Here is a 26,989-nt window from a genome sequence, read left to right as displayed (position 1 = left end):
AGTTAAAAGACAAATAGAATGGCAATAGAATGTCCGGTTAAACTTTACAGTTCAGTACAATTCCCTGGTAGAAAAATAATATCTTATAGACATTCTTAATTCTTTTTAATTGTCCCTAAACAAATTTCATGTTTTAAAAACAATAAAGACTTTGATGAAGTAAATATTTGATGCTGAAAAAATGAAAATAAATAAATAAATAAATAAAAGAATATTAAATTTAAAACTTAGGTCCTCAGGCTATTTCTATAACTGAATCTGTACTCAAGAAAACAATGTACTAGGAATGCTCGGACCAATCAGCTAAAGATCAGTATCAGCCAATAATCACATTTAATGACTCGATCTGTACTCGCCAATATGGCCAAACTCATGAACCGATTACAGGTGTTCGTTTAGGAGTTTTCAAACAGAGGAAGACGCACGTGCACCCCCATATATTATACATAGCCTAAAGCAAGTCACAACACATGAGTAGGTAAATGATGTGTGCAGACATGAACGATTGATTCGCTCACATCACAACAGCTAAAATATATACTGATGCGGTGTGACCTTTGTTTATACAATCCATTTGCGCGACTCAAGTGAGTGATGGTCTTTATGTTGAAAGTGCAACCACTGTATTTATCGTGTTTTGAGCTGTTGTGACACGATCAAATCGATTGTTTGTAATTTTTCCTATCAATTTTTATATCCGTGTTACATTATTTTCTGTAAAGCTGCTTCTGGCCATATGTTCACAGCTAAATGATAAAAAGAAATGTATTTATGGGATTATATGCAACATCGTTAATTTATTCACTTAGGTAAGGCGAGATCTCCACTTAGAGAGAAAATGTGTTTAATGCATTCTAAAGCTTGAAGCATTAGAATCGGTACTTAGTATCGGCTGCAAAAATCCTGATTGGACCAGGTACCTTATTGTTTTTATTTTTTACTAATTTGGTACTGAAGTTCTGTTCTTCTGACAACACCAGATTAGATATGGGACTATAACCGTTTTCAAGGTATACCGCGGTTTGGAAAAGTCAAGGTTTTAAAACCGCCAAATAGTAGTTGTAAGATTTTTTTTTATCTATGTTTTTTGTTGTTTTTTTAAGATAACCGTATCGCCAGCAGAAAATATCTCCAAACACAGAAATCTATGTTTTTGAAACAAATGAAGACAGCAGAATGATTAATTCAATGATTTATTTGACCTATTTAGCCTGACATCCCAGCAGGCACACAACATCATAAGACGTTAATATTAGGTTAGATGTATGACCAAAATTCAATGTCTAGCCAGTATCTAAGGACACCATAAATTTGACGTCCAATAATGGCGTTGATTTTAGGTTGTGTTAGAAAGTGACCAAAAATTAAACGTCGAGGCAACATCTTAAACCAATGTCACATTGACGTAATAAAAACTGACATTTATTTGTCAGGTATGGCAACTTGTCTGATAGACATCGTCCACACATTGTCAAGCTGTAACATCATTAGACGTTGATATTTGGTTGATTTTAGGTTGTGTTGGAAAGTGACCAAATTTGAACGTTAAACCAACATCTTAAACAACATCATTTTGACGTCAAATGTTGACATTTATTCGTCAAGAATAGCAACCAAAAATCTAACGTCTGATAGACAGCATAGTAGTAACGTCCACACATAGTCAAGCTGTAACATCATTAGCCGTAAATATTTGGTTGATTTTAGGTTAGATGTTGGGTTCTGATGTCAACCCGATTTTCAATTCCTAACAAAATGCAATGTTCCTCATTGGGGAACAACGTCAATCGGACGTCATGTTGACGTCATGTCCTGTGCCTGCTGGGATTTTTACTGTTCCAAAATATTTTAAATGTTTCTCAAAATAAAATATATTATGTTCAAAGAAGAAAAATAGTTTGTTTTTTACCACGACATTTAAAAAGAATACATTTTAGAGCAGTAACACATTAACAAGAAACCTTGATATTTTTATGCAAGGTTATCATTCAGTCAGAATCTTAAACCGACCAATGCCCACACTAGATAACCCAAACACAAATTCAAACAGATCAATAGTGGCTCCCTGATGGCCAAAAAGACCTACAACATATTACTCAATTGAAAGAATGCAAAAAATCTGAAATATGTTTTTTCCCCCCAATAATACAGCCTAACAGGCAGGATGGGAATAGATGTTGGTAGCCCAACTACAAGACACAATAGCCCAGCGATATCAGACTAGTGATTCTGCAAGCCCTAAGTAACATTAGTAAACTGTGTAAATGTTTGGTAAAATCATAAAAAGAGTTCAGCACTCTTACAAAACCTGCTGTTATAATCAATGACAGGGTCTACAAGGCACAATGAATCTCTTATGTAGACTACATCATGTGTGCACTGGTTATAGTGAAAGCATTCATGACAGTGCAAGAACTGAAATGGTGAGGTCACTGCTTTTGTGCACTTGAATGTGACAAGATTGTGACTGGCTACAATACTGAGTGCAGCAACCTTTTATACAGTGAAAGCGGATCTACTGTTGAAGACATTATCTTCTTCAAGAGTTCTTCAGGTCTGTGTGATTTAAACTCAATTCCAAAACCACATCCTATGCAATTTGCAAACTGCATTAGGCCATATGTAGGCTTTGAATAGGCATGGGACATAATAAAGTAACAGACATGGTTTGTTTTTGTTATATGCAGCGTTGCAGATAACTCTGAAATCTGAGTTTTCTGACTAATAACGCCTAGAACGCTGCTTGAAGTCAGGAATCTGGGTAGTTATTTCTTAAACTGGAACATAAAGTCAACACTAGGGGCTTAGTAACTACTAGCTAGTTTGTAACTAAATTTGTTCTTACTTCGGTTGCACAACATGTTCTTTAGGCAAACCGTAGTTAGTATGTCGTAAGATCTCCTTAGAGTCATGCGTAGTTGCATTGAATGACCCAATATCCAATAGGAAGCATTTAAATAGTTAAACCAAAGGTGCTGTATGTAAGTAAAACATAAAAATACCATAATATGTTCGCAGATATTTCAGAAACATGCTAAGTGAACATTCTTGTTTATCTGAAAATCAATGCTAAAGTCAGATATTCTGCTTTGAAAATTTGCTTTGAACGGCAGTCTTTGTTTTGGTTTTTGTTAACCCATCACTGTCACTTTAGCCAATCATTTTTGGCCAACCCCAGGTTGCCTCTGATTATGTACTCCATACAATCCTAAAAAGCTTGACCAGCTCTTTCAGTGTGTTCAAAGTCTGCATGAATCGGAAGCTGCGACCGTTTTTTTTTTTCCATATTGTGACACAGCTCCAAAAGAAACGAAATATTAAATCAGAAAACAGTGGGCATTGATATTTCAGACCCCCCAGCAACAATTTTTCAAAAAAAGCGACACTGGTGTCACTGGAGATTTTTAGACTCGCTTGTGTCCATATTGTATTGTTCCTACTCTTCTAAAAGATCTGCAGGTGATGCCCTCAGCCCCTCCCCCCGCCTCAGAGCATTGACAGGCGGCCCAGTCCTTGTACAGTAGTCTGCAGCCTGAGAGCAGATCACCCCTCTGCGTACCGACAACAATTAATTTAGCACTACGAGTGTGAGGTATTTCCCTTATACAGTCAAACCGATCGACTTCTCCTTTCTCTTAAATTTAACAATTTAATTTGACCATTTATTCTTTTCTTGATCACAATCACAGATACTGTTACTGATATACTGTATTTTTAAAAAAAGCAATAAATTCAGTTAAACTGACATGCATCCATAAAGCGTAGTGCAAATATAAATACCCCTTTATTAACCATAGAAATTGTTGGACGTAATGATGTTAGTAATATGGAAATTGAGGTATGATGCAACATTTAACAACTTTGCAGGCAGAGCTTGGCGCCTTTTCAATGAAAGTAGTTGGCAACACTGCTAATACCTGGTTCTGTAATGGAACAAATTTCTTTTTTAATCTGAAAAACATCTTCACACTTTCGCTATGAAAACACTGACGCACCATGTGATCTCCGTAGCATTTGTCGGAGCAAGCGGAGCTGCAAATCATCCGGTCCAATCATTCGATTTGGCCTATTTATAGTGTTTTTTGTAAATAGATGTCTGTGACAGTAGTCTTTTTGCAGCATTTGCACACAGTTTGTGTTTTGTCTGACAACTTCACTGCTGTCATTTTACTTTGCCGCCCCACCTCTTGCTTGCTGCTGATGTGCAAGTAAAGCGAGATTGCGAATGTAAACACAGCGCCACCTCTGTTCAAAAATGTATTGCGATTCAATTTTTAACCGGCTCACGGTGAATCATTACATCCCTAAATGTATTGGCATTTCAAACCTGATTGGCATTTAAAACCAGAATAAGATAGAACCTCACCTTCTTTGGCCCACTGAAGATCCTCCGGCTTTCCTTGGCTTTCTCCTGAGCTTTGACCTGAGGTTTCCTCACCGTCTCATAGGGGAAGGGGATGTCTGGAAACTCCAAAGGATCTTTAAAACACACACATGAAAAAAAAAAAAACATTTCTAAACATAATAGTTTTAAGAACTCATTTGTAATAACGGATTTATTCAACTTTGTCATGATGACAGTCAAAAACATTTTACTAGATAATCTTTAAGACACTTCTATACAGCTTAAAGTGACGAAATATATAAAATATATAGCTTAAAGGGGCTAATAATTTTGACCTTAAAATGTTTTTTTTTTAAATTAAACTGCTTTTATTCTAGCCGAAACAAAACAAATAAAACTTTCTATAAAAGGAAAAAATATTATGAGATATGCTGTAAAAAATTCCAAGCTCTGTTAAACATAATTTGGTAAATATTTTTAAAAAATGTAAAAAAAAAATTGATAGGGGTTTAATAATTCTAAGTTGAACTGTATCTGCTAAATTGTGCCATCATCTAAGCTGCATACATACCGCACACAAAAGTGGACAAATATTTTGTGTGTACTGTGAATTATATATTTATTCTTCCTTTCATAACATTGTGAACAGGCCTCTAAACCAGGCACAGATCCAATGTTTTGAATTTATGAGACTTTAAAATCACTCTAGAAACTGGATCAATATTTAATCACAATTCTGGCTCTCCAAATATTATACCCATTTTATTTATTTATTGTCAGTGAATTGAAATAGAAAATAGCTGAGATTCCATCCTTTAAGAAAAAAGAATAAACATATTGTATCTGATAATTATCCAAATGAATCAATATTGAGTTAAAACTATATTAAATCTATGTGATCTTGCCCAGCCCTGATGAAAACGGCACAAATTATCATTGCTGTTGGCCTATTAATGACAGAAAATCTGAATAAAGTGGGTCCATCCAGGTCTATTTTCAAAAGATAAAGTTATTTCAGTGAATCAAATTTATGTATTTATTTAAATTAGAAAAGTTTTCAGTGTTTTGGGGAAAAAAAAAAGTGTATTCTGACCTAATGAAGGTTAAACCATAAAAATTATGCATCTAATTAAACTTTACTTTTAGGCTATATGCAGATACAAACAAGAAAGGTGTCTTGTGAACACTTATAATTTTTATCGGTGCTCTAGATCTGCCAGTTTCAGACTGTATTTTCTCTCATAGACTGATTGACACGATTAAGCATTCACAATGGTATGAACCATTATAGGGTTGGGAAAATGTAGATTTATAATATTATTTTAATTATTATTATTCAAAGAGCCTGTATGGGTTTTTGAAAATGACCTTTTATGCAGCGTGTAACAGCACTAAGTGAATAAAAACATCCAGCTGAGGTTTAAATCTTAAAGCGCACCATGTTTAAATCTATTGATTCTTTAACAAAACAGAGTCGAATAAATGACTCGTGTTGGGTTCAGATCTTTTGCCTGAACGCATCGACATGGTACATCACCAAATATGTAGTACCAGTTCCAGTAAAAACGTCAACACGCCTTTCCCAGACGCCTTTCAGACACTAGCGGAGCGTGGGGATGACAGGACTGATCATGACATGAAGATGATGATAACTGACAAAAGGAGATTCAGCTGTGGGAAATAAACGGTTAAAGTTCATTTTCACAAGAACATCACAGTATAGTCAACCCAGTGCTGTGTTTGTTCCTGTCATTTTTCTAATGATTGATTAACCTACGCTGCAAGGTGGGATTTATCGGCCATTTGCTATTGAAGGAGCAGCAGAGCATATTTAATTATGTATGGGGCATTGTCAGACTTTGGCAGGGACTTTTTGACAGTAACTGTTACAGTTCATATGGACCAGTTTCTTCTTCCTCCGTATCATAACATGTAAGTGTAATTAAAATGTATTTAATTGTGTGTTATAATTTGTAATCACTCCACGTGGCTTGTAATCACTTATCTATTATAGATCAGTGCTTTTACTGTATCTCTCAGGTTAAATCTTTATTATGTCCAAAACCATGTTAAAACTGCGACACGTGCTTCTTCTTTTACCAAATTAAATGTGTTTCGAACTTGAGATCCTCTGCCATTTGGCTTTGCTATGGTTGTTCCTCACATGCCGGCAATTTCCAAAATAGTTCAACCTGGATTAATCTTGAATGTGTGTCATTGTTATTACTTTGGGATAGCGTTAAGAGTAGAGTATTATGCTGGTGTTTAACTGCATAGCTTTATTGCATTCCGGCACTGGGCTCTCACATACCCTGCTACGTCATAGCCATGGTGGGCATTTCTCTCTGTCTCGCGCTGAACCCAGTCAACCAATCACAACAGACTTGGTCATTGGACCAATAAAAGCAGATTAGCCTCACACAAAGGAGGGTTTTGGGAACAAATTAATCGCTAAACAAATCATATTGGAGTCATTGTGATAATTAGGTAAAAATACATGCAGATTATAAAACAATGAAAGTGTTTTTGACCTTACATGCGTGTCAGCCTGCTGTTGGAGACCCCCAAAACTAAAATACGACCTTTTATAATGCAAAATAGGGGCTCTTAAAAATACAGATCAAAGAAAACTACTTCTCACTAATAAAGGACCCTGACGTCCTTCAGGAGAGAATCAAGCGTTAATTAGGAGGGTCAATCTGCCAAAACCCCCTGTAATTCGAACCCCATCAACTTTATTATAAACAACAAATCTGTAACCCAACAGAAAATGATCAATTGCGTGACAATAGGGTGCTGTCACACCTAGATGTTTGTTTCGGAACCCGTCTCGTTTACCCAGTTAGCACAGTTCCTTTGACATACGTTAAGCCGGCAATCACTCTCGGATCCTCGCTGAAACAATCGGTCGGAGACTGCCTGAATGAGGTGGTCTCGGCTCAATTGAAACATACTCTGGAGCGAATTGACTGTAGTGAGAAAGCAAAATGATCCAACGAACCAAGCTATATCAGTGTATTATGGTTGTGTAATATCCATATAAGCGGCTATATGAAGAGAGAATGAGGAGTAGGGCGTGATGTCATCATTCCTACCGCTAAATGTTTGTTTCATGTCGAATATGAAAGTGAAAGCATGTTGAAATATTACAGAGAGTGTTGTTTATTGGTTAGGAAAATTGACAGAAATCTGATTATTTTTTTATTTCAACCTTGATCTGCTTAATGATCTGACTGCAGGTCACTCTCTCTATATTGCATAATTCTTTTTTAACAGATTTTTAAAAATTTTGAAACTGAAATGAGGCTACGAGAAAGTCTTACCTCTCTGATTTATATTTGGTGACAATGTGGGTGTCAAAATTAAAGTGTACATTTTCGCTTATAATATATACATACATACATATACATATATATGTATATGTATATAATCATTATATAATGATTATATAATATATCACAATTGTACTTTTTTAAATTGTCAGTTGTATTTAAAGAAAAGTTATGCTGAAGTTGTGTTTGGCTTTTGACACATTATAAAAAATACAGAGTAGAAAAAAACTACACAGTAGAAAAAATTCTTAGCGTTGAACCCTGCTGATTCAGACAGTATAATTATTAACTCTAAGGAAAATTTAACATGCCATATTGCTTTCCTAGGATAATATTTTGTGATTTTGAAAATATTGAGAGCTAAGAATTTAAACTACAGGATTATTTTAATTTGGCCTTCCAAAACTATTGTGGCCAATATGTTGGTGCTTATTTTGTTTCTAGTGCATGCTTTACATATTTTACAATTATGTAATAATGCATAAAAACATAACATGTTTTGGCTGATCACTCCACATGTCCAGCCGATAGTCATTAGCTTTGACTATTTTGGGGATATAGAAGATCAAGATTTCCATGACATTTGCATAAAATGTGGACTGCAAAAAGATTAATTACAAATATAGAAAACATCAGAGTGAAAACTCCTTATAAACAGACATAATGGTGCACACAATGGACAAACTATTCTCGGAGACTTTGAGAGATAAGGGGGAAAAATCTGTTCAGCTTTACAATGGATTTATGCAGGCACTGCTAGGTAAACAGAGGCAAAAGCTAGATCTCCAGAAATCACCAGTGTTGAGTGTAAATACTGACCATGTTTAAGGCTGTGACCTGCAGTGTAACTGCTATGGGAGCTCTGAATCTCTCTGGGCGGAGGACTGTCAACATTTGTGTCTATAGACAGCAGAGGCTCTGCCTCGGCCGCTGCCATCCTCTTGGCTCTCCTTCTGTGAGAGGAACCCTCCTCTTCTTCACTGTCACTCTCGCTCAAGTCATCAAAGCCGAAGTATTTGATCCTGTAGCTCGAGCTTCCTGAAGCAGAGTCATCGTCCTCAGCCACAGCATCAGTGTCATCAAACCCAAAGAGCTCCAGCTTACTGCTCTTCATTTTGCTCTGCGTGGGTCGAGATCGACTAGAAACCCAACAGAAAAAATAAATAAAAAAATACAGTCAGACTTTCATACATGTTGACTTCAAATCAAACATGAAAGAATGAGGTCATCTGAGGCAACCAATGAATCAAAAGTTTGACTTAAATTCCACTTTAATTTGACCTGAATACAAATGATTCTGTTTTACTTTATGTTAGGTAGGGCTGGGCTGTTAAACGAGATCATATTAAATCGCAATACCATATAACATATGTTTATGTTAAAAAAATGACAAGGTCATTCTCAGGTCATTCTTACTCAATATTCAACTAAGAGCCAACCACATAGCAGAAATATGCAACAACTGGAATCTAGAATTGTATTGATATTACAGATGCACTGAATTTTTGGTCACTGAAAATAGGTTACGCTGCATCACCCAGTAATGTTTAGCACACTCGTTTCACTTTCCCCCCAACAGTATTAACTGTGCAGAGTGAAGCTGCTTTCAACGGATGCGGAAGCATTACAATCAAAGTTCAAATAACTCTATTTTAAAAAAAAGTTAAAATGCAAGGCACAGGAGGTGGTTAAAACATTTGGTGCATAGGACGGATAAGCAGCGCCCAAAACGCTCACAGTCATTGGTAAACCATTCAAAAAAGGAGCCTAGCAACACATCTGAAGCACATTTGGGGTGATTGGGGCCTACTAAGGTTTCAAATTAGAGGTGCTCCGTTCAAGATTTTTGCGGCCTATCATCGATTATCAATCACTTGAAGCCATAACAGGCTTCTGATCACCGATTACAGGGTCTTACTGAAGCCTTTTATCAATCATGCTTTTATAAATGCATATAACAAATATTATATGAAAACTGCATTTATTGATGAGCAACATTCCAACATAAAACACAGCAGGCTGTGCTTGGTTAGCTAATAAGAACAGTTTAGAGCAGAGATGCCAAAAGATAATCTTTGATTTGGCCCTTCATCCTCTCTGAGAGGAGAGGCAGAATGTTGGGGGTAATGCCTTTAATACACATTGTCAATTTAATGTAACCTTTTATTTGTTTGATTTAATGTTAAGCTCCAAAAAAGCATATTTCAACTAAATGTTCCAAATAAATGTTGTGAATGAATCAGATTTTAACGAACATACAGTTGCTCAACGAATAAAGCACAATTCAGAAGTCATCGGTGAACAAATAAAGGAATAGGCAGGTGCAGCTTGACACTTAACTCCATTGCGTTATAAATTTCATTCTCATGTTTTCATCATAATAGGTTCATTATAAAATGTAAAACAATATATAACGCATTAGTTAAAGTGATTATTACTACTAATGACTATTTATTTAGAAATAATTGAGGAAATTATCCATGGCAACTTTGTAATAAATTTTAATATAATTACCTCCGGCTCAGAGCCCTCGATCAAGTTTGGTTTTTGGTCCTTCATTAGAAAAGGTTTGGGCACTCATGGTTTAGAGCTTGACAATTAAAAAATATAAAAAATATATGAAATAAAACAAATGTAGCTCTAGAAAACTTGAAAAAAATGCCAGAAAAAAAAGACTATAGCTAAAATAATGTTTAATATCAGTCAGTTCATATTTTAGTAATACACTCTCTAATAACAGAAAGCAGTCCACAAACCTGGGGCTTCAGTGCATCAGAGAAATGTCTTCATAGCTTTTTATTAATAACAAAAAAAAAAAAATGATAATAATCGAACATGTATTTAACCAAAAGCATTAGGTTCATTTACAGCTGAAAAATTATTGGTAATTATTGTTGTTGTTAATATTATCAGTAGTAACAGTAGTCATCTAATACTACCTCTTGTAGTTCATACTGTTTAATTAACCTTGCCCAGACAAACCCTCTAATCAAAACCAAAAGACCTAACGACACCTCTATTCATTGTAATTTGAGTGCTACTTGCTATACAATTTGAATAAGTTTAGGTTTTTATGCTGCTAAGAGGAACATCTGCCATTTACACAATGTAAAATGTAAAGACGCGATTCAGTGGTGAAAAAAAACTGCGCTCATCTTATTTTCAACACAATTTTGAATGAGATATGTGAACAGCCCTAATGGCGTGGCACGAGCACAAATTATAATTAAAAAAATACACTATCTTCAGCATAACGCATTGCCACCTGTTGAGTACATCTGCTTATGGATGGTATGATGCAACAGAAGCTGTTGCCGTTAAAGTGCTGATTTTTTGCGTGAGCTCTTTAAACGGGGCAAGTAAAGAAATCATATTTTCCGCTGATATCCACAGGCTACCACTAAGCATTCGGGGTGTCATGGTCAAGTCATAGTGTATACTATAGTCATAGTTCATCTATGTATAAACACAAAAACAACATTAACATTATAGTAGACACTGTAAAAAGGTCACAGCCACTAGACATTACCGACAGGGTATTCGAGTGTCATCGAGTGACAGAATGTTGTGGGACTGCTGTACAGGAGTTATTATTATGGATTATAGATTGCGAAATTTACACGCTTTGTTCTTGCACCATGTAAAAAAAATGTCTCGCGAGTTTTGCATCTTTGAAAGGCCTCTCAGGCACTATGCTTGGACATTCTGTCCGGGGAAACATCCAATTCTCCAAAACTGTTTGTCAAGCTTACGATTACGTTAAATATTTGGAATTACCAATATAAACAACAGTCTCATAAGTTTAGTTTCTAAATCTTCAAATCAAACAAAATCAGCATTTTTTCAGGTTGCCCGAGTTAATGCACAATCGAAAGGAATGAGATCACAACACCTACCTCATTTATAGCCATTCTACACATTATCATTCTCTGAATAATGATGGTCTGATCCCACTGGCCTTCTGAAGTAATTCACAACTTGGTCTTGATGGCAAATCCCTCCAGAAATGACAGAGACTCTTTTTTTTTTTTTATGTTTGAGCAGATGCTGTCACGTGATGTTTAGTTGACAGGACAGACTGTACCTCGCGTTCGTTTCATACAGCTTACAAAAAAAAAACTTTTTGTTTTCAAGTGTAGTTGGTTCATTTGAAAGTAGAGATTTCAAGCTTTATGTGGATTTATTAATTATGTCTGTGAAGCAAGTATTCGCTGAGATTCCAGTGCTCACCACAATAAAAAAAAAAAAACTATCATAAAAGCACACGTTTAGTTTACGGTGCTCCGCTGCTCTTGCACTTTGCTCAGTGCACAAACAAACCACTCTTGCATAGCAATTGCAAGTAATAGTGAGAGATCGTGAAACCACCGTGCGGAACACTGATTGGCATTTTTTCTATTTCTGTCGTAAACATAATATTTGGCGCATCCATAATAAAATGTAAATAAAATAAAAAAACAGATGAAATCCACCAGTTTTACTGCACCCAACTCGCGCTGAGCTGGGATCAAATTGGCGATTCTTTGCATGGGAGTCGGTTGCTCTAACAAGGACGCTAAAGACCATGGCCCCAAGCTTCTGTCACTAAAGCAGCTTTTGTGGTCAGAGGAGTGAGATTTACCTGCACAGCACTTTGTTAGGTAGCCTCCGTTACACTCACCCCCCTAAACCTAACTATGATCCTGGACGAGCGCCCATGTGAAACCCACCAGTCCTACTGCACCCAACCCACGCTAAGCTGGCATCGAACTGGCAATTCTTTGCATGGGAGTCAATTACTCTAACAAGAATCATGGACCTAAGACCATGGCCCCTAGCTTCTGTCGCTAGAGCACCTTTTGAGGTCAGAGGAGTGAGGTTTACCTGCATAGCACTTCGCTACGTAGCCTCCGTTACACTCACCCCCCTAAACCTCACTCCGATCCCGGACGAGCCCCCATGTGAAACCCACCAGTCCTACTGCACCCATCCCACGCCAAGCTGGGATCGAACCAGTGATTCTTTGCATGGGAGTCGGTTGCTCTAACAAGGAGGCTAAAGACCATGGCCCCAAGCTTCTGTCACTAAACACCTTTTGAGGTCTGAGGAGTGAGGTTTACCTGCATAGCACTTCGTTAGGTAGCCTCCGTTACACTCACCCCCTAAACCTTACTATGATCCTGGACGAGCGCCCATGTGAAACCCTCCAGTCCTACTGCAACCAACCCATGCTGAGCTGAGATCGAACCGGCAATTCTTTGCATGGGAGTCAGTTTCTCTAACAAGGACCATGAATCAAAGACTATGCCCCATAGCTTCTGTTGCTAGAGCACCTTTAGAGGTCAGAGGAGTGCGGTTTACCTGCATAGCACTTGACTAGCTGGTCTCCGTTACACAGACAATAAAACAGACTTTACATGGTTCTATCAACTAAATGCAAAAATAGCTTAGAATTCAGGATGATCCATGATATAAGATATACAGATATAATAAATCTTCTTAAAAACAGCAGAAATAGCAGCTCAAAATAATGCACACATTGTTTTCAATGCCTTTCATGTGATAAGAATAATATTAATTCAGCAATCTATTACCTCAAAGGTTTGCTTTCCATCTCAGTCTTCTTCTTCAGTCTTCCTTCATCTCCTGGACCAGACGCTTGGGTGCTGGCTGTGTACTCCTCCACACTGCGGTCCATAGAGTCCTGAAAGGTGACGTTAAACATGGAAACACAAGATGGGTGCAACACTGTAAAGTCTCTCGTCCGACCTCTGTTCGTTGTTTTACTAGCGTTGTCAGTCCCAATGTTCTGTAACACTCCTGTGGAGATATGACTGGAAGCACTTCCGCTCCCATCAGCTCCACCAGGCTGTTTGCCTTTATTGGGTCTGCAGTACGTTCTGCAGTTGGGCGCCCTGAGCACAGACTGAGAGTGGTCCTCGCTTTCAGATGGCTCAACAGGAACATTAAATTCCCCTTGGTCGAAGTTGTCTAACCGAGTCTCAGTGGAGGATTTGCCCTGAATGTTGCTGTGACTGTAACTACTAGATGCCCACAACATAGAAGATGACTCTTTAGGTGCAGTAAAGAGGGATGTAGAACGTGCTCCTAGACCAACTACAGCGCTCCAGGCATCATATGAATCCTTGTCTTCTGTTTTTTCAGACTTTAATGTTGTGGTCTGAGCAAGAGGTCGTGTGTCACATTCAGAAGGGTTTTTGTACCATGAGTAACTGTGGCGATCTGTGCTCTCGGCAGGCCAACTTGGGGTCTTTCCTACAGAAATGAAAGCAAGCAAAAAAAAAACATTAGTCAGAGTCTGATCGGGTCACAGAATTCAAGTGAACACAACCATTTTTTAGTACCTGATAAAAGCAAATTAAAGTGAGTTACTGAATACATATTTGTCATCTTCAACAGAACATTAATCTATCAGTAATTACCAGTTACTTTAAAAATACTGTTATTACAACTGCCTAGAATAGTCCACATTTAAAGTGAATCAAAAAAGACAAGATTGTGTTGTCGAACAGTTTTAGGACAAATTTGTTGAAAGGGTTTGTACCACTTTTAATGTTGACTACTGTATATTTTTTGATTCTCTAATTATAAAGGCACTGGTTTTGAAAAAAAAATGTATTAGGGCTGGTAATTGCATCAGTCAATGTCTTGTGTTTTGTAATAAATTCTTGGATATAGTGTATCCACAGTCATATTGTGGTGATATAAAGACAATAAGGGGTGATATAAAGACAATAAGTCTCTTTTTTTTAATTCCCTGACGTTAAAATTGGATCCAAATCCCTCCCATTTTGAGGCCCACTGCAATGCGACGTAGGAGTGAGGTTTCCCCCCGACCGAACTGATTGACAGCCATGTGTTAACATTCAGGGCTCGACAATAAGGACTGCGAGACGCTTGAGACAGTATACAGTATGGTTACTGGACAGATCGGGCCAGTGCTGCCTTGTCACTAAAGTTGAATTTGGCTGTGACTGTTTGTCAATTGTGTGCAAATAAAGGATGCTTTCATGCCCAGACGTTTGTTTCGGAACCGGTCTCGTTTACCCAGTGAGTGTAGTTTGTCTGGCATATGTGAATCCAACAATCGCGCTCGGGTCCGCACCAAATCAATCGGCACTAGATCGCCTGAATGAGATGAATTGAGCGGATCGATTGTAGTGAGAAAACAAAACGATCCAACAAACTAATAAAGCAGGATATATCACAATGTATTATGTTTGTGTAATAGCCATATATATGGCTATATGAAGAGAGAATTATGAGTAGGGCGACCACCTGCCTGATCATTCCAGTAGAAAAAATGCTTAGCAATTGAACCCTGAACATGTCTCCATAGTAACACGTAAAATCTCTTGCGTATAATCACATCATCAAGACATAAATGTATTAACTATCCTTATATAAAACATCTCTTACTTCATTGGGTTTAAACTAAGTGCACCTTTATTTCATCAGTTTCTTTGATTTCATGACTAGTCAAACAGGCCAGAAGATTATGTCAACACATTTCTAGACATCTTCAAAGTAAAAAACACACCTCTGCAGTCATAACATCATCTGCACTATAGTCTGTCAGACAGCACTCATTATTTACCATTCTTCTATGTGTTCACTTTCATAGCAATAACCATAATTAAGTCTATATTTACACGGAGTTATAAAATGAGACAAAACACTAATGTTGGTTTGAAAATGGATCCCCAACAACATACAAAATGCCTATTGAGCTCCATGCCAATGGAAGTGTTTCAGAGACGCTGTTAACTCTAAAAACCATCTATTACACAAGAGCACTTACACAATTTCAGTTAAATCACCACTTTGGTAATTCAGAACATTCCCCATTCATTCGATTGTGAAGAGGAAAATGACAAAACAGGCTGTCACCATCACCTAAATTAGACTTTGATTAATTTAAAAATCCAAATAAGTGCTAATAACAATTCAAAGCAGTTATAAAGATGAAACGAACCAAAGACTGAATTCTGTTAAAATCTTAATCTAAAAAACTAAAATTACGTAACCTATAAAGGGGTTTCCCACATCTGATATTAAGTCTATAAAGTATGAAAATGCCAGTCAAGGGACACTCACTGACTGGCTATGAAGTCGTCATCATTAATTATTAGTGCAAGATATTGCTTTAAAGCAAAGTGACTTGACAGAGACGGATAATATGAACAAAAATAGTTGCCATCCACATCTGAAGGAATCATATTAAAGGCCAGTTCTGTGTAAGGTTTGCTTTTTATACATCACTATGGTATTGATGGCAAACAGTGGATCTTTTTGCCATTGACATTTCACTGAAACATATTGCGACCATTAAGTGAGCATGAAGTATGGATAAATGTAATAGTACAGAAGAAAAAAGCAAGAAAAAAAATTTAGTGACAGTTTGTTTACTATTATATTTCATTATACGAACAAAAATGTACAATAACATTTCAATAAACTTTATTTTACAATTTATAGATGAAGCTAGACCGTTTTAGTCTAAGCCAGTGGTCTCAAACCACCGGGGCACAGACTGGTACCGGGCCGTGGAACAATTGGTACCGGGCCGCACAAGAAACCATAAATTATTTCCAGTTTTATTTATTATCGTGTATGAAGAATATATATATATATATTTATTTATTTATATATATTTTTTAAATGATTGTATTCTCTCGGTTACATCTCAGTCACCTGAGCACCAAAATTTAACCCACAAACTCGCAAAATGAGTAAGAAACAGATGCCTTTGGAAAGTTTCTTTGCTAAGTGGAAAAGACCCAGTGAAGGAAGCGTGAACTGCCAAGTAATGGATCAGCAACCCAATTATCAACAAATCTGGTCAATCCAGCATCTCTGTGCAAGAAGATCAAGAAGGCGGTCATTCACATATCGCATCTTTTTCGCATGCAAGTTATTTCCAATGGAGTTCCGTGAGTCACATGACCAGAACTGACCGATAAGGTTCATATTTTAAATGGAGTATACACATTTCAGTAGACTAATTACCTCGGACAAACACAGAACACCCAAGCACTGCATTGCTTTTTTTCCATTTTCTCCATAAATAAAACTTGTATCAGAGTTGCAGCACTGTTTTTCCAGCTTGTCATCCTCTGCAAAAACAGTTGATGGTCACCTAGCAATTTACGTACACCGCAATAAAATTATCAAGCGTTGACCAGTCCGTGGTGATTAAAGTGTTGGGAACCATCTTGTTTACATATAAAGTATATACATACAGGGCTTTACATTGCCAACCCCACTCCCCATTGCCAGCCACTCCCACTAGCCACTTTGGCTGGCTGAAACTCATTTTTAAATTGCCAGGGCTAGTCACTATAGATTTGACTGTTAGTTTATGACCGTTTGTGTCTATGCCTACAAATGTGATCTTAGAATTGAGAAGCAGCACGACTGACAAAAATTGCTTTTCCCACGAGCAAAGTAAAGAAGGTAAATAATGAATGAGAGGATCACGCGCACGGTGAGACAGGCTTTTCTCACTCACCAACGAGGGCTTTAGTGTCGCGCACACAGACGATTTAATGCGCGCGAGTGTTTAAAAGCTCCTGTGCCGTTTCTTCACTCGAAGCAACCGTGCCTGGAAATGAAACTAGTGCGATGCTCGTGCACCCACTGTCCTTCAAAGGCTCGAGATTCTATGTAAGCAGCAGCAGTTTTTGTCGCTTTTGCTTTAATCATTCTTTGGAAAGATTATTAGTTGGCCTAACATTAACCGTGAGAGCGGCATCATCCTTTTCATTATCGTTTTTTACCCGCTTTCTTTTGCTTGCTGTTATTTTTGTTAATATAGTTTAATAATCATCCTTTACTATAATATTGCTTTAATATGTTGTTGTATGCATTGTTAACTGGTGATCTGGGATCTTGGGCCCGAACAGACCACTGTACATAGTTTTAGATGCGTGAGAATATATAAATTTTTTAATGTTTTGTTGAATAAAAAGTGTATGTATGTATACAGCAGTATTTTGCTTGTTTTGACACATCATTTAAAATTTGTGGCAAGGAAATTATTAGTTTGGTGTGGCCAGAGAAAAAAAGGTAAATCCTTATTGTGTTGAGCCCTGAAAAGACCTGTGAAAGAAAACTAATTGCAATGCGACACCTTTTTTATGAAAGCATAACCCATTTTCTCATGCTCATTGAGTAAGCTCATAAACAAAAACAGTTAAATGAATGAGGAGGCAAGTGGAAAAAACACAAAATCTAAAAATGAAGTAATTTTAGCATGCCGCATCCCATGACAAAGTCAAATTTATGCAAATATATTTTCCCCAACAACAAAATTGTAGCTAGTGAAAATACTTGCCACAGTGGCTGGTAATCAAAAAAGTTAATGTCGAGCCCTTTATACATGTATAATCCTAAAGGTCATTTGCATTATAATGTTTTCTCATTTTACATTCTTTTTTTTTTCTTTAAGAGCATCATTTAATTACACAACAAATGCTAATTGTTTCACAGCTCTATTTAATACAGCAGAAATTGTGATCAACAATACTACCCTGTGCAGACCAGGATGATTTACTCATGCTTATCATGACTAAATGTCAAAATGAAAATATCCAGGTGTAAAAACACAATTAACCTTTGTTAAAAGGTTATAAACAAACTAAGCAAAAATGTAATGCTCTCTTTTTTGAAAAGGAACTGTTTATTCTTCATAACTGCTCTTTGTAATAAGTTTTAAGATAGCAGTACTGTCTGTCATGCATGGATTCCAATCATAATCAAAAGCATTGAAACTCCAAACATGGGAAAGAAAATTTGATGTATTTGCACAGCTGAAGATTTTTTTTTTAATGAGTAGGTCAAGAATTACTTTGGAGTCGAATTGTGACTCTCTGAATCGAAATTAGATCAGATTGTGAAGTCCACATTCTCACCCCTAGTACCATTGCATTTCTGTTTTTCATTAAATGCCGTCTAATGTCAGAGAGTGATTTTGCACATTCACTTTGGCTCACTGCCAAAGGAAATCGATTGGATACGAATGTTGAAAAACACTGATTACAAGCGCAAGAGAAAATTGTGGTGTGCATAATCCTTAATCGTGCAACACTACACAATATAACAACATACACAAAGCAATAAAAATAGTTTCAGACAATTAGATAAATCAATTATAATTAAATCTGCAATATTCCATTTCATTTTTTTAAAGAAAAAAAACTGTGATAACAACTGAAATTTATAATAAATAAATAAGAGAACTGTCAATTTTGATTTCATGGCGTCTTAAAAACTTCTTAAAAAGTCAATATAAAATGGCATTCGGACAAATCCTGTTAACACTTCCTTTTATATAAATGAATGCTTGGATCCAAGAGTATTCTCTGACATTTTCAACATGCTACATTACTGGAAGAGGAGAGAAAAACGTATTTTCCAATTGGCGGCTCTTATATAGCCACTCAGGATGGGGAATTGACAAATTTCAATCTCTCAACCAGCAAAAAGTCAAACAAGTCCTGGTTCCTTCCCCCGCTCTACTTCAGACAGTGTCTTATCGCTGTCAGGGTCATCTCTAATCCGTCCTGTCCTCTGACCACCACAGGTCACTTATTTTCCACAATCTGAGAGATTTAAGCCTCTTCTTCCAGCTAATACCAACTATACTTAAGATAAATCTATTTCTCAGGACCCTTGAAAACACAAAGATGTAGTCATACAAAAGTTCTCTGTAAAAAATGACTCGTCCATTTAAACATTTCTGTTTCAAGATTTAAAATTTGAGTATCTGACAATTTTCAATTGTTTTGTCAATATATTTTTATCAAGCGGGTTTCATTACCGAACAACCTTTTAATTTAGATTCATTTAGTTACTTATAGGGCTTCAAAATACAGAGTTTTTGCAGAATAAATTGAGATCTTCTATGTTTTTCACAATGCAAACAACTGCTGTGAAGATCTAATCAGTTCATCTTAAAGTATGCAGATGATACAGTATTCATAACTTTACTGAGCAAGGTAGAAGTTATGAAAATGCACCAGCAAGGCATTAATAATCTTGTGTAGTCGTGTGACAAAGGCCACGTTTACACTGTCAAGTCTTGATGCCCAATTCCAATTTGTTGCCTATATCTGATTTGTTTGCCTGTCCGTTTACACATTCTTTTAATTATGACCCATATCCGATTCATGTGTTTACGCATGCATAAGGACGGGTTAGAGGAAGAAAAGGGCCATCATCGCAGCTTGCGCCTATGGTTTATACATGGTGCTCTCCACCATTCAGAGGAATTTGTGTGTCAGGACTGGTGGGAGCATATTGTGGTGACTGTCCACTTTCCTCCTCCTTGTTTCCTCTGTTGTTGTTGTTTACAGTGTCGGCATCTCCACACACGCTCTTCCTTTTTCATCATTAAACCACAGAGAAGTACCACACTGTCGCAAGTTTAATGATGTACAAAACAGAATGCCTCAAATCCGATTTGCTTGTTTACATGATAGTAACATTGTCACATATCTAATTTATATCTGATTTATTTCCACATATGGCCTGAAACTGATCTCTGAATATCCTAATGCATGCTTTTTTGTGTGTTTAACAGATCCGATCTGTGTCACACATGAGCAAAAAAAAAAGAAAAGTCACATTTAACTGGCAGTGTAAATGCTCTTAAAAAACTGAGGAAATTGTGTTCAGGTCCATAATGTCTGATGCATGTACAAACCCTGCTATACGTAAACATCAGACAGGTAGACAAATATAAGTATTCAGGTGTAATAATAGACAACATGGTGTCATGGAAAGATCATATTGATAGTGTGTAATAAGATATAACAAAGAATATTTTTTTTTGCATCATCTTCAATCTTTTGGAGCATTGGAAAAGATTCTTGAACTTTTTTTTATGTCCGTACTTATGAGTGTCTTGCAGTGTTGTATTCTGTATGGGATAAAAGTCTGTCTGTCAGTTGATGAACTAGATTAAAATCTGTTCAAAGATAGTAAAAAAGCCTCTTGAGAAATTATATGACCGCTCAAATTACAAGAACCTCACAAGGCTGGCAAGGAACATTATTTCGAACCCTAGTCATGTGCTGAATCATGAATTTATACCATTAAAGTCCAACCGTCGATTTAGAGTTCCAAGTTTTAACAAAGTGAAATTTAAAAAGTCATTTGTACTTCAGGCATTTCTAAACATAATAGATTTAATAACTCATTTCTTATAACGGATTTCTTTTATATTTGCTCTGATGACAGCACATAATATTTTACTAGATATTTTTCAAAATACAAGGATTCAGATTAAAGTGTGATTCAAAGGCTTAATTAGGGTAATGAGGCAAGTGATTGTATAACAGTAGTTTCTTCTGCAGACAATCAAAAAATATATAGCTTAAGGGGGCAAATAATATTGACCTTAAAATAGGTTTAAAAATATTTAAACCTGCTTTTATTCTAGCCAAAATAAAACAAATAATACTTTCTCCAGAAAAAAAAAATATTATAGGAAATATTGTGAAAAATTCCTGAATATGTTAAACATCATTTCGGCAATATTTATAAATAAATGAATAAAGAAACTCTTGATTTCCACTGTAATCGCTTTAAATAATTGTGATTACAATTATGACCAAATTAATCGTGATTATGATTTTTCCCATAATCGAGCAGCCCTACTGAATACCATTTTAATTGTAATGCAGTGAGTGAAGTATATACCAGCTTCTGGCATGTGTGCAGACCAAATACCTCACCAGTTATGCAAAAAAATTGCTTGAATTTTTGTTTTGTTAAATGTAATATAACATATATTAAAAAATGTTGGAAACCTGTAACCATTGACTTCTACGGTGATTGTTTTTCCTATTATGGAAGTCAATGGTAAAAGACTTCCAACATTTGTCATGATTTTCTTTTCTGTCTTATTTGGAGCAAGTGAATGGTGAGTAATACAATGACAGAATTTTCAATTTTTCAGTGAACAATCCCCTTAAATCTGAAAAGTAACGCTTGTGCTTATGTGTCAAAAATGTTGTGGCCCAATGACATGGTTAGGGTATTTAGATGTTTATTGCTACTGAGCTTGGTTATTACTTAATGTGCTTATTACATCACCTTTTCAGACAAGAGTAGCACCAAAGCAGCAATTTACCAGGTACGATTTGACCTAGCTAATGCTGCCTTCAGAGACCTAACATGAATCATGCAAGAAATGGAAAGAGGAATTAAAGGACTATCCTTCGCATGTGAGGTTTTTTTTTCTTTTTTTGATTGCCAGTTGCATAAATTTCCTATACTAGTGTTTCATGATAGTCAGCATTTTTTTTTTTCTTAAAGACTGGACACAGTTTCATAACATATTCTAACTTGTTTCTCAAAAGTCAACTTTTTTGTGAAGCTTTACAGCACTGTAAAAAATTTACGGTAAAAAAACAGCAGCTGTGGTTGCCAGTATTTTACCGTTACAAATACGGTACAAACCGTAAAAGTAATTTTTCATTTTTACAGTAAACTATCGTATTTCATTAACCAGTTAAACTCTAGTGCTATTTTGGGATTTCCGCCTGGATTTTGCCTATCGAAATTTAAAAGCTTCCCAAATCCACATGCAGAGGTGTAAACGCAAAAATTTTGTATCATTTTAAAGAAAACCGTTTGAATTTTCATAAAACACTATTGAAAGTGTTTAAAACAACTGTATATGTTGTCAGTATGTTGATGTTATAATAAACACCTAAAAAAAGAGGTGCTATTTGTATTTCTTTTTTATAAACTCAAATTTGAAAGCTTACCTTTTAGGTTCTGTGTGGTCTAGATACCTGTAATTAATTTTGGTGGTTCCTGCACATGTCTGTAATCATCGGGAAAAAAATGTCTCTACCATAATCTATGCAAAAGTTATTGTATTCCAACTGATGAGAGGTGCTATACAAGCCGCAGGGACCGATCATTGTTTTCATATTTCACTATTCTTTTGCTTGATCAAACATAATTCACTGTCAGACATAAAAGAAAAGGATTACTTATGCACATCACCTAAAAAACAGAGGAGAAATGGCCCTGAAGTGCACAGCATAAGGTAAGAGATGACAGCTGTCTGTGCTATCTGGGGCTGCTTATTGATCATAAATGTATTGTTTTCACTTCTGCGCCATGGAAACACCGCAAATCATTCGACAACTGTTTGATATGAGAATATAATTCAGTAAAAAAATGCTAGAACCATATGAGCACCGGCAAGAGCTTTCATTTGAGCTATAACTTGTACATGTGTCATATATGAACCATATGAAAAATATGAAAATGAACCAATGTTCAATACCCAGCTCGGGTATCCAAAATACTGTGTATTTAAGTGTAAATAACTTTTGTACAGTAAAATAAAAACCAAAGTGATGCATATGTGCATAAAATATAGATTCTAATCTTTCAAACGAAACCACTTAAGGGGGTCTGCTGCAATGCTAGCCCTTTAAATCTTAAAGCGAAAGTCGATGACATCACGGTACCGGGTCCACGGAGTTTAACTGGTTAATTTATAGATGTAATATGTCTGTCTTTTGTATTACCAATATCTACACATCTTTTGTTACACAGATAGACACGTTAACACAGCCATATGCAGGTGGTGATGAGAGGTACATAATGAACCAATGCTTATCACAATCAACTTTTCCCACTACAGCAGAAAAGTGTATCAGTGTATAGAAGGTGCTCTGTGTCATTCACACAGCTACTAAACACCAGTATGGTAACACGCATAACATTAAAGTCATGAAATATGTTTATCAACATTAGATGTAACATAAATCTCTAATGTACATAACTGATGGGGAAACAACTAAAAAGATCCATAGTAATGTCAACAAAAAGCATTAAAAGTGATATGCCATGCAGGGAATTCTGGGAAAGTCAATTTACGGGTTATTCGCCGTATATATTAAGGAAACATACTGTTAATCAGGTTACGGATTTATACCATAGCATTTTTTTTTTTTAATTTAATCGCTGAAATCATGGCCATTTTTTACAGTGAGACATAAATTCAATAAGAGAAAAAGCAGGTAGACTCAAGTCTTAACTTATCTGCATTCAACCAGCCTCAGGCGTCATGTTGTATAATCTCTTGATCATATTTTTATTTGAAGTTAATTCATTTCCTAATCATTAGCAAAACGAGAGAAACATTTATTACATGGTTAAAATATAATTAACTGATCAAGAAAAAAAAAAAGTCCAAATTATGAAACTTATTCAATTTTACAACAATTTGTTAGGATGATTAAAACCCTATGAAATAGGTTTGCTGCTCTCAAATTAAATTGTCTTGTTTGTATTTGAGACAATAGTTGCAAAAAATGGTGATTTATCCCTAAAGTGTATGAAGCATGCTTTGATTAGTAATAAAACACTGCTTTTGATTTATTATTCAAATCAAAACTTCAGTGACAAAGTTCACTTTTTAATGACTGGCTTTGTGATTTGGGAAATTGGGAAGACCATAGGGGTAGATATTAATCCCTTTGAAAAGATTCAACTCCTGTGACAGCTTTTGTTTTATTATTTTATCGAGAGTGTACACACTTTTTGATCCACATAGGCCAGTGGTCACCAACATTTTTTAGCCGAAAATCCCTAACCTCGGCCTTGCTAAAAAAGCCTTGCTATCAATCGAAAAACAGAAAAAAATAAAGCAAAGATTGCATTTCCAACTTGATATTTAACATTTCTAATGTACACTTCTAGTCAATGCCTTACTATGTAAAACCTACTTTATTTATTTTTTTAAATAATGCAACCAAAAAAAAATGGTGTGACACTGCATCTGGATGACATTCAAAGCGGTGAAAATAGATTAACAGCAGAAATGCAATGATTAACCGATTTCACTATTAAGCACACTTAATTCGTCATGGTCAATTAATCGCAAAGTCTTCATAACACCGTGTTTCTGCATGGAACAAACTGCTGCAACTAAAAGTTACACCGACTGTGCGCTAGTTTAAAGTTCCGAGCTAGTACACTGAGGCTAATACCCACGCACACTGGATAAACTATGGCTGATTTATTAACTAAGGGCTGTTCACATGTCTCATCTTTTGCGCACGCAAGTAATTTTTTTTCTTGCGTGCATATTGGTAGTGACGTGCACGCAGTGAGAACGCGGCATGATGTGCTCATGCTTTCCAGGCGCTCCTAGTAAAAAATGGCGTGAACACACCGTGGGTCATGTGACAGGAATTGACCATTCAGCTTCATATTTTATATGGAATATTCATATTTCTAGTCCAGAGAAAAAAAAATACAAAATGAAAAATACCAAAAAAGTTCATAATATAGTTGATCAAAACTGCCTTTCAGACAATGGTCAGCAGCCTTTGACTAAATTCTCTCTTTAACAGGTGAAATACTACGCTAGGGACTGCAAATGAATGGTCGTGTGACACGGAGCGTTAAATATTTGTTTTAAATTTAATAATAATTAATAATTTAATATATAATTTATTATTTGAGCACAGAGCGGAGTGAATGGACTCTACCTCTCTCGCCTCATAAAACAGGATGGAGCAAAAATAAAAAACAACGGAAGTAAGTCAGCGAAAGATAATTGCGAAGAGGAGAATCTGTGTGACATAGTCATCCAAAGTGTGGGAACATTTTACACTAAATAAACAAAAAATAGTGTGTTTGCATAGGAAATAAGGTGAAAAATTCCTCTGTTAAACATAATTTGGGAGATATTTAAAAAATAATTCACAGAAGGGCAAATAATTTTGACTTTAGCTGAAAATCATTTTGATTAATCGTGATTCAGAATCAGAATTAGAAAGAGCTTTATTGCCAGGTATGTTCACACATACGAGGAATTTGTTTTCGTGACAAAGCTTCTACAGTGCAACAGAATTACAGAGACAGGACAAAAAAACAGATAATAAATATAAAAAAAAATAAAAAAGAGAATTAGGAGTGCAAATATACAGGATGACGGTATGTACATGTTTATACTAATACAATGTTAATAGGGCAGCTGTTATGTTGCAAATTGGATGTAAAGGTGGTTGTAAATAATTGTAATATGTGTTTAAAAGTGGGTATGCAAGTAGTGAGTTGCTCCACAATATTTCCTCAAGTGTTCATGAGATGGATTGCCTGAGGGAAGAAACTGTTTCTGTGTCGGGCTGTTCTGGTGCGCAGTGCTCTGTAGCGTCAATTATGGCCAAAATAATCGTGATTATGATTTTTCTTATAATAGAGCAGCTTTACTAGTGGTTTTATAATTTAAAAATAAAAATAAATTTTAAAAAAAGAGGTCAACTTTAGCGGAATAGCTCCCAGGAAAACATTTATTTGCATGCTCGGGCCATTCTGTATGGAGAGCAATATATTGAAGTTTGTAGCAGTTAACCATAATGAAATTAAAAACAGCAGTTGGATCAAGAAAAGAAAGAGAGATAGTATTATATTAATCATCATGTATTTGTTGTACTTATTTTTTCTAGTCATTTTCAGGATACCAGGAGAGTGCTAAAATTCTACCAGTCATGCTGGCAACCACCAATACAAGCTTTGTTCTGCTGTCTAGAGAACAATCTGAACATAAACATTTACATTTTGATAAATAGGTTGATCCAAGCAGAATTCAAATTTGCAGAATAACTCAAGTGTCTCAGGAAGAGTCCCTCATCAGCATGCATTATCATAAAAGACCCTTAGTGGTTCCAGACAAGGTGATGAGTTGTGTGTGTGTCGTGTTTCTTAATGAGATAAGCAGCTCACAAAGGCCTGTCCAGATGCTATGCTCCAATGGCGTCTAAGTGTTCTCCTCATATTAACACGGCCCGTTGATGGGTGTCAGTGTTCTGAAAGTTTCCCCAACTTCACCTCATTGATTACTTAGTCAGCCAAATGATTTGCAAGACCCTGGAGGAGTACCAACCTGAAAAAGCAATTATGCGGAGGAAATGTAAAATAGAGTTTGGGCCAATTAAAGATTTTCATTTCTTGGTCTGCTGGGAGCTCCAGGCTGTTGTTGTAAGAGTCAGTCCACCGTATCTATTACTGCGATATTAAGCAGGGTCTTACACAAGTCTACAGCCTGTAAGACTGGTGTCCTGAGCATTTACAGTACTCGCACCGCGGTTGCCCTCAAGAAGGTTTTTTTGACAAATTTATACTTCGTAAACAACATTATTGCGATTACACAAATGTGAAATTCCACCCACATTTACTTCCATATTTCTGTCCTCACTAACAACACCATTAAGAAGAGTGTGGCAGGCTGTTCTTTTGGCAATTGGTTGGGTAATACAATAGAATAAGGTAAATG

The 26,989-nt window shown here is 36.1% G+C and overlaps 1 protein-coding gene across 1 annotated transcript in view; it reads right to left on the bottom strand.

Annotated features, from left to right (window-relative positions):
- The window catches only part of waplb (WAPL cohesin release factor b), a 111,067-nt gene that overhangs the window by 74,705 nt on the left and 9,373 nt on the right, over positions 1-26,989 (bottom strand). The window contains exons 3-5 of the mRNA XM_056468946.1: positions 13,251-13,932; positions 8,497-8,816; positions 4,367-4,479 (exon numbers count right to left, since the gene is read on the bottom strand). Coding sequence (XP_056324921.1) covers positions 4,367-4,479; positions 8,497-8,816; positions 13,251-13,932 — 1,115 coding nt within the window. The remainder of the gene's footprint in view (positions 1-4,366; positions 4,480-8,496; positions 8,817-13,250; positions 13,933-26,989) is intronic.

This window comes from Danio aesculapii, chromosome 12 (assembly GCF_903798145.1).
Source record: "Danio aesculapii chromosome 12, fDanAes4.1, whole genome shotgun sequence".
Taxonomy (NCBI): Eukaryota; Metazoa; Chordata; class Actinopteri; order Cypriniformes; family Danionidae; genus Danio; species Danio aesculapii.
The sequence above is the reverse complement of the archived record's forward strand: the minus strand, read 5'-3'. Positions and strand labels throughout refer to the sequence as shown.